This window comes from Ovis aries, chromosome 4 (assembly GCF_016772045.2).
Source record: "Ovis aries strain OAR_USU_Benz2616 breed Rambouillet chromosome 4, ARS-UI_Ramb_v3.0, whole genome shotgun sequence".
Classification (NCBI taxonomy): Eukaryota; Metazoa; Chordata; class Mammalia; order Artiodactyla; family Bovidae; genus Ovis; species Ovis aries.
Genome location: NC_056057.1, coordinates 107,131,092 through 107,140,301, shown reverse-complemented (window position 1 = coordinate 107,140,301; position 9,210 = coordinate 107,131,092). Strand labels below are relative to the sequence as shown.

The window sequence follows — 9,210 nt, the reverse complement described above, 5'->3', positions numbered from 1 at the left end:
GCGTGTGAGATGAGTGCAACTGTGTGGTAGTTTGAGCGTTCTTTGGCATTGCCTTTCTTTGGGATTGGAATGAAAACTGACCTTTTCCAGTCCTGTGGCCACTGCTGCTTTTTCCAAATTTGTTGGCATATTGAGTGCAGCACTTTCAGAGCGTCATCTTTTAGGATTTGAAATAGCTCAACTGGAATTCCATCACCTCCACTAGCTTTTTTCATAGTGATGCTTACTAAGGCCCACTTGACTTCACATTCCAGGATGTCTGGCTCTAGCTGAGTGATCACACCATCATGATTATCTGCGTCATGATCTTTTTGGTAAAGTTCTTCTGTGTATTCTTGCCACCTCTTCTTAATATCTTCTGCTTCTGTTAGGTCCATATCATTCTGTCCTTTATTGAGCCCATCTTTGCATGAAATGTTCCCTTGGTATCTCTAATTTTCTTGATGAGATCTCTAGTTTTTCCCATTCTATTGTTTTCCTCTATTTCTTTGCATTGATCTCTGAGGAAGGCTTTCTTATCTCTCCTTGCTATTCTTTGGAACTCTGCATTCAAATGAGTATATCTTTCCTTTTCTACTTGCTTTTTGCTTTGCTTCTTTTCACAGCTATATGAAAGGCCTCCTCAGACAACCATTTTGCCTTTTTGCATTTCTTTTTCTTGGGAATGGTCTACTGATTTTCCCTACTTTCTTCAATTTAAGTCTGAATTTGGCAATAAAGAGTTCATGATCTGAGCCACAGTCAGCTCCTGGTCTTGTTTTTGCTAACTGTATAGAGCTTCTCCATCTTTGGCTGCAAGGAATATAATCAATATGATTTCGGTATTGACCATCCGGTGGAGTCCATGTACAGAGTCATCTCTTGTGTTGTTGGAAGAGGGTGTTTGCTATGACCAGTGCGTTCTCTTGGCAAAACTCTATTAGCCTTTGCCCTGCTTCATTCTGTACCCAAGGCCAAATTTGCCTGTCACTCCAGGTATATCTTGACTTCCTACTTTTGCATTCCAGTCCCCTATAATGAAAAGGACATCTTTTTTGGGTGTTGATTCCAGAAGGTCTTGCTGGTCTTCATAGAACCGTTCAACTTCAGCTTATTCAGCATTACTGGTTGGGGCATAGACTTGGATTGCTGTGATACTGAGTGGTTTTATTTCAATGTCAATATCTGTCCTAGGCAGGAGAGAGAGAAATAAATACCAAGATTCAAGGAGTGGCAACTTACACCTAGTGAATTAAGTTGATTACTTTACCCAAAATGTGTTGAGAAAGCCCTATATATGTTAAGCTGATATTATCATTAGAATGGGATGTCTGTAATCACAATAAAGAAGGTCCTATTAAAAAAAAAAACTTGTGCTGGAGTGGGGCAGGATTCTGTTAACAACTTAGAGTTGAAAAAGAATGGAGAATGCTGAGCAACCATTATCTGGAGCTTCTTCCATTTAGATGGGGGTGGTAAGTGCAGGAAGGCAGGAAATTCTATGATCTGAGTAATTAAGTCTTATCTTATATGTGGGATGAATTTTGAGCCCATTGACAATTTCAGAGCAATCTCTGAATCCCATTCCTACAGGATTTCCTATGCAAGATTGTCTATGTTGATACCTTATTTTCTGTTCTTGTTAAGCCCCAAACCCACTCACTTCTCTTGGTGAAAGAGAAGTAGGGATGACTTAGAGGGCTGGGGCAGAACCGGAAGGGGAAGCAGAGGTTTTCTGCTCGGGATGGGGCGACTCTGCAGCGCTGTGTCTTTGCTGCTGGCACAGAGATACATGGCCGAGTCCCCAGGATCTGTGGGCTGGATTTTCAGAGTGGAGAACGATGCGTTAGGCATCTTAGCTGAGAATCGGTCCTTGGGCATCCCCGACTCGTCGACAGGAGCTTCACTGCGGAAGTAAATCAGTAACTGCAGTCCCTGCACCGAGGTCTGTCTGTACCAATAAAGGGCTGTGTGGCTTTTAATCGGCTCACAACTCAGAGTGACTGCCTGTCCCTTTTCTGTCACCTCATGCCTAGGGGTCTGAGTGACTCCTAAGTTAGCATCTGTGGTTCCTGTGAAAGAATTTGGAAACAGAATAAGAAAAATATTGGAGTCACAATAGGGCAAACCAACAAGAGGAAGCTGCATGTTCCAAGGACTTACCTACCCCCAGGAGACAAAGGGCCATACAGCAGAGGGCTTGGGTGCCCATGGCAGGGTGAGAACGGTGGGGAATTACCCAGATCAGGCCCTTGTGAGCATGAGCAGAGAAGTGTGTTCGGGACCGCTTGTCCTGGCAAGATGTGTCTGTCAGTGACATCACTGCATGAGCTACCACTCCCAACTCGGCAGCTCCCTTCAGAGAAGGCCGCATCTCTGGGAGATGAATCAGGCAGGACTGAACTCAATTATAATTGATATGAGATAGAGGTTCCCACAGATTTATTTTGGTATCATCAATTCATAATGCCTTCTCTGTACTCTTATCTAGAGATTGCCAACCCAATATTTCCACTTGAGTCTCAAACTCCAAGAACTTAAAGATGAATTCATTGTCTCATCGCAATCCAGCTCCTCCATGAACCCTCGTACTCCTCTCACCAATGGCTAGATGACCCTGGTCATATCACACTCAAACTCGGTTAGAAGTTTGGCTCTGAGTGCTCCAGGATAAACAAGAATAGCAACTGCCTTGTTAGGGCTTCAAGGGCTGAACTGATGCCCTGAGAACTGATCCAACTTGAAATCTCTTTTTGCAGTGAAAGATCTTTCTGAGTTTATATAGCCTCAAGTTCTATTAAATTCTCAAAACTCCTAGCATAGCATTTCCCATATTTCTCTATCCCTGCCATGAAATAAGCAGAAGATTTTCATGTTCTCTTTGCAAATAAAATCCACTAGCATTGATTTATATACTATCCTTATTTCTGGAAAAACTCAATGTCTTTACATTAATGTTTCGCCTTTTGCATATAAAAGGGGTTTGGTGCCACAAACCCACTTCCCCTCATGGTTGAGGTTACAGAAAGCTGAGAGAAGCAACGCTCTGTTTACTGGCTTGTTCAAATGAGTTATTTGTTAACCAAGAAGAAGGACAAGTTCAGTCTTTATTTTGTGATTAACAGAGACGCACTACTAAGTCTTCTGAACCAAGGAGTTAGTCGCTCAGTCATGCCCAACTCTTGGCAACCTCATGGACTGTGCCCCATAGGGATCCTCTATCCATGGGATTTCCCAGGCAAGAATACTAGAGTGGGTTGAGATCCCCTTCTCCAGGGGATCCCCAGGGATCAAATCTGGGTCATTGCAAGCATATTATTTAACACTGAGCCACTGGGAGAGATCGAAGATGCACTTGTCAATTTTAAAGAGCAGAGAGACTACAGGCTAAATTATGTTACCAGAAATACCTGTTCCCCTTGCAGAGTCCATCCCTTTGGTTTCTGTTGGATCTTATACATAAAACTGAGGCCATTATTATGTTTTTATAAAGGATCATTGTTTGTTCCTTCCTCGTTACCAGGTACCTAGGGTATGGTAGACAGAATGATGGCTCCCCAAAGATGTCAGTGCCTGATCCCTGGAACTGTGGATATGCTATATTACGTAACACGGAGGAAGGAATCCGGGTTCTCAATGGAATTAAGGTTGCTAATCAGCCGACTTTAATGTAGAGAGACAAACCTGGATTTTTCAGATGGGCCCAATGTAATCACAAGGACGGTAAAATGTGGAAAAAGAAGGAAGAAGAGTAAGGGTCACAGCGATGCAGCGTGAGAAGAGACTTGATCTGTCATCGTTGGCTTTGAAGATGGAAACGCCCACGAGCCAAGAAATCCTGCGGCCCCTAGAAGCTGAGAAAGGCAAGAAAACAAATTCTCTCCTCCAGCCTCCAGAAGGAAAGCAGCCCTGCTGACACCTTGATTCTAACCCACTTAGACCCATTTTGGTGCTTCTCTGCTAGCTCAGCTGGTAAAGAATCCGCCTGTAGTCCAGGAGACCTGGGTTCTATCCCTGGCTTGGGAAGATCCCCTGGAGGAGGGCATGGCAATCCACTCCGGTATTCTTGCCTGGAGAATTTCATGGACAGAGGAGCCTGGCGGGTTACAGTCCTTGGGGTCACACAGAGTCGGACACGGCTGAGCGACTAAGCACGGCACAGACTCACTTTGGACTTTTGATCATCAAAATTATCAGACAATAGACTTGTATTGTTTTAAGCTACAAAATGTATGGTAATTTGTGAGAACAGCAACAGGCATGTAATCAATCATAGCACATGGGGCTCCTGGTTGAAAGAGGCCACAGAGGCTAGATAGGAGATACAGAGGGGAGACTGACGCAGTCCCATAGAAAGAACCTGAAATGAGACCAAGGCAGCCCAGACAAAAAATTCTCGTTTCTGCCTGATTTCATCTGCTCCGAAGGGTCATATGAATCTGGAGTGAATGGCAAAACTCCAGTACGTATCTTCCTGCTGAGAGCAAAAGTTCCTGGGGAGAAATTCTGTTCCTCTGATCCACCCAGTCCCTGCCTGACACGTGGGTTTGCCAGTGGTGTCCCTGTGGTTGTCAGCTCCCCGGGGCCAGGGTCCCCTGATGAGGTCCAGGTTAGCACCTGCCCTTCTCCCAAGCCCTACCCTCTAAGTTCAGCAGAGCCAGTGGCTTGAGCTCTGTCTTGCTAGGCTGGGCTGCTCTGACACTCAAACTGCTTCTCTGCTTTCCCCAACCCAGAACCTACGAGCTACTGCACCCCAATTCCTTGCGCAGCCATGACTTTAGCAAATTCAGAGAAATAGCCACTGTTCAGGTGCACCTGTCATTCACAGCCAGCTGGGCTGAAGTCCATGGGGTCACAGCGTCAGACACGACTGAAGCGAGTGAGCACTCAGAGGTCCAGTCAGAGCAAAACCCACCTACACAACAGAGGGAGAAGGGTTGGTCTCTAGTTCCTTCACTCTCAGCCTTTGCTCAAGACATCTGCAACTCCCTAACTCTAAATCCAACCCTCTGGTTTCCCTTAATGCCATCCTTTCAGGCAGCACCACTAGATGACAACGACGCCACAGCGCCCCTTAGTGGCCAGTGGGCAGAAGCAGCACAAATATGCTCTCACTAAGCTGAACTCGGACACGACTGAAGCGACTCAGCAGTAGCAGCAGCAAGCTGAACTCCGAAGAACTGATGCTTTTGAACTGTGGTGATGGAGAAGACTCTTGAGAGTCCCTTGGACTGCAAGGAGATCCAACCAGTCCATCCTAAAGGAAATTAGTCCTGAATATTCACTGGAAGGACTGATGTTGAAGCTGAAACTCCAATACTTTTGCCACCTGATGTAAAGAACTGACTCATTGGAAAAGACCCTGATGCTGGGAAAGATTGAAGGCAGGAGGAGAAGGGGACGACAGAGGATGACATGGTTGGATGGAGTCACCGACTTGCTGGACATGAGTTTGAACAAGTTCTGGGAGTTGGTGATGGATAGGGAGGCCTGGCATGCTGCAGTCCACGGGGTCACAAAGAGTCGGACACGACTGAGTGACTGAACTGAACTGAAAACATAAGGGGATTTTGTGTTGTTTCATTAGGTACAGGACATATGGGTATTACGATTTCTTGGTGTTAGAGGGACAATGAGTAATATTGTCTTATGGCCTAAGATGGAACCACCTTAGAGTTAGACATTGGAGTCAGGCAAAGATAATAATATCAGTTTTGATATTGGTAATAACAGGGCTCAGATGTGAAACCAAAAGGACTGGTTTACACTATGCTGAATAGGAACTTAACTCATTTTCTCTCTCCTCCAAACTACAGGATGACCCTGTATGGATAAGAAAGTTCTTTGCTCTTCTTGGTGCATGTGGAACATCTATCTCTTGTGTAGATAGCCAGCAATAAGAAGGCAAGGAGATGAGAGACTAAAGCAGAAAAAGAGGTTAACTAAGATTATCTATTTCTCTTCCCATAGAGTAGATTCAGCGAGGAATAGAAAGATTAGAATAGGAGGATTACCTTATCAAATTCCCAAACATGGAGAATATCAAATAAAGCACTGTCCTAGAAAACTGAATTTAAGAGGAGATGAAAAGACAGAAACGTGTCTGTTGCTCTCCCCAAATCCAACCATTGCTCCTCTGGTATACTTAAGAAAACAGCACATATATGTCCTGACTTTGCAGCAACTAAACAAATCCCAAATTTATTCTGTACTCTGTGATCAAGTCTAAATTTCCACTCCCTATTTCATTTCGTATCCTGCCACAGGGTCCAATGGGACATCAGAAGTCATACAATAAATAAAGGTTTAAAAAAGAAAACAGTTTAAAACATCAATAATAAAATGACAAAGCCAATGTCTCAATTTGATTACAAATACTCTAAGTTTTTAAAAGAAATACTTTGGTTAAAATTAAAGTGTAACATCTCTAGGTCATTTAAGCTAAATATCTAAGCAATCTCAGACTAAGAATCTAACATTGATTAATTTTTATTTAAAATTCCAAATAAAATTCTTTTGACTTTAATTCTAGTACTTACGGATGAGAGCTCTCAAGTCAACCCTTCTTTGTTTAATCTAAATAGTTAGGTAAAAATAATCATCAAACTTCAATTCATTAATGTTTATTGCAGCACTATTTACAATAGCCAGGACATGGAAGCAACCTAAATTTCCATCAGCAGAGGAAAGGATAAAGAAGATGTGGTGTACACATGCAATGGAATATTACTCAGCCATAAAAAGGAATGAAATGGTGTCTTTGGCAGAGACATGGCTAACTAGAGACAGTCCTCAGAGTACAGTAAGTGAGAAAGAGAAAAACAAGTGTTGTATAATATTGCTTATGTGTAGAATCTAGAAAAATAGTACAGCTGAATATATTTGCAAAACAGAAATAGAGACAGATGTAGAGAATGGGCTTCCCAAGTGGTGCTACTGGTAAACAACCTGCATGCCAACAGGAGAAATGAGAGACAAGAGTTTGATTCTTGGGTTGGGAAGATCCCCTGGAAGAGGGCAAGGCAACCCACTCCAGCATTCTTGCCTAGAGAATCCCATGGACAGAGGAGCCTGGCAGGCTACAGTCCTTAGGGTCACATAGAGTCAGACACGACTGAAACGACTTAGCACACACCCGTGCATGTAAAGAGCAAACTTATGGATACCAAGAAGGGAAGGGGGATAGAATGAATTGGGAGATTGGGATTGACATATATACACCACTGTGTATCAGATCGGTAACAAGAACCTACTGTACAGCCCAGGGAACTCTATTCAATGCCCCATGGTGACCTAAATGGGAAAGAAATCCAGAAAAGACAGGATACATGTATATGTATACATGTGTACATATGGGATCACAAAGGAGTCGGACACGACTTAGCAACTAATCAACAACAGCAAAGAGATGGTCATCAGTGACTGAAGTTTTATCAGACGAGGAAGTTGGATGGAGATATGGGCAGAGCCGTGGAGAGGAATATGCACTGAGTGAATGGATATGCATTATGACTTGCAGTCTTGGTTGGACAAGGAGAGAAGTAAAACCAACAGAGGCTGAGGGGTAGTGACCCTGCCTTCAAGAGGGTCTCAGTAAGCTGCTTTCCAAATAGTTCCAACCAATGCTTCAGAATGATTTCTATAATTACCTTTGAGAACCCAGGCAGAAGTTAGAGTAGAGAATACAGTATCAGAGGGGGCAATTGATTGTTTTAGAAGTTCTTACTAAAAAATATTTTAATGTGTTAAGGAACTATTTTCATATACTAAGCCAGACAACTGGAAATATCCTCAATAGCCTCTGAATGTCTGGCTCAAGCCTACATAGTGTTTTTCTTTCTTTCTTTTTTTTAAAATTCACTTACTTATTTGGATGCACAAGGTCTTACTTGCAGCACACAGGATCTTTAGTTATGGCACATGGGATCTAGTTCCCTGGCCAGGGATCAAACCCTGGCTCCCTGCATTGGGAGTGTGGAGTCTTAGCCACTGGACCATCGGGAAGTCGCAGACCTATATAGAGTGTTGAGTTGTGTTAGTTATCATGAAAGTTAGACAAGTCCAGAGCAAGAATTTGTTTTGGCCTAGGATTTAAGACTGGTTACCAGGATATCTATTTGTATGTATTTCTTTGAAGCTGAAAAATGGCTGAATAAAATAGCTGAAATTATCATCACCATCAGCAACATCATAAAATTCCCCCCATAAAAATGGAGGCGGGGGGGAATGTTTTCCAAACACATACTCTGTGTTGAGACTTTGATGCCTAAAGCTTCCGAAGTAAAAGCAAAAAGAGAAGGATTGTAAACTTGAATCATTCAGATGATGGAAAAAAATCCCCAGAGAGCCTGCTGTTTGCTGCACTCACAGAGTCACCACCTGTATTTTTAAAGTTTATTGGACATGCTTTTTGATTGCATATTACAGAAGAACACCCATCACTAGCCCCTGAGGGCTGAACCTGTGACAAGTCCTTTCATTTTAGATTCTTGAGTTGTCACATGAAATGATTCTAACCCTGAGTCGTAATGATTTTCAATTTCAGCTCTTGCGTTTTAAGGAAAAGCTTGTGTTCTCCATTTATATGCATCACAGCTTATCTCTGCAAACCCACGTCTTCCCCTGGCATGATGAGGAATAAGGGGGGATGGGCGGCGGCAGGGGAGCCTGTCTGGAGCTGCCGTGAGCTACAAAGAGGGAGGATCACGAAATGTGTGCACAGAAAGGAAGGGTCTCTGTGAGGCTATGGTTGGCCGCTGGCACAGAAATACACATCCGAGTCCCCCAGCTCTGCAGACTGGATCCAGAGAGCGGAGTCTGCGCCTCTGGGCCTCTCTGCAGAAAATCGATTATCAGGCAACAGCATAACGTTTATTTCAGTCTCTTCCTCAAAGAGAATCAGTGACTCCAGACTTCATCCCAGGGTCTGATGGTACCAGTAAAGGATGCTGTGGTTAGAAACAGGATTGCGCCACAAAGCCACGGTCTTTCTTTTCTCTGTGATCTTGTGTCTGCGGGACTGGGCTACCCCCACCTTCTGTGAGTTCTGTCGAGGTTGAGGGGAAAGATAGAATTTGAAAATGGAAAAAGGAGATGATTGAAACTTTAACTGGAAAGAGAAAAACGCAACGAGAGCTTGATGTTCTCAGGACTCACCCACCCTCAGGAGACAGAGGGTCACCCAGAAGAGGAGCCTGGAGCCCATGGCAGGCAGGAACAGCAGTGGGAGGT

At 43.7% G+C, this 9,210-nt stretch overlaps 1 gene segment (V, D, J or C); it reads right to left on the bottom strand.

Moving 5' to 3' along the window:
- Positions 1 to 1,638: 1,638 nt before the first annotated feature.
- LOC121819518 (T cell receptor beta variable 12-4-like) lies at positions 1,639 to 2,368 on the bottom strand. The segment is given in 2 exon segments: positions 1,639 to 2,051; positions 2,143 to 2,368. Coding segments are annotated over 2 exon segments (624 nt in total).
- Positions 2,369 to 9,210: the final 6,842 nt, after the last annotated feature.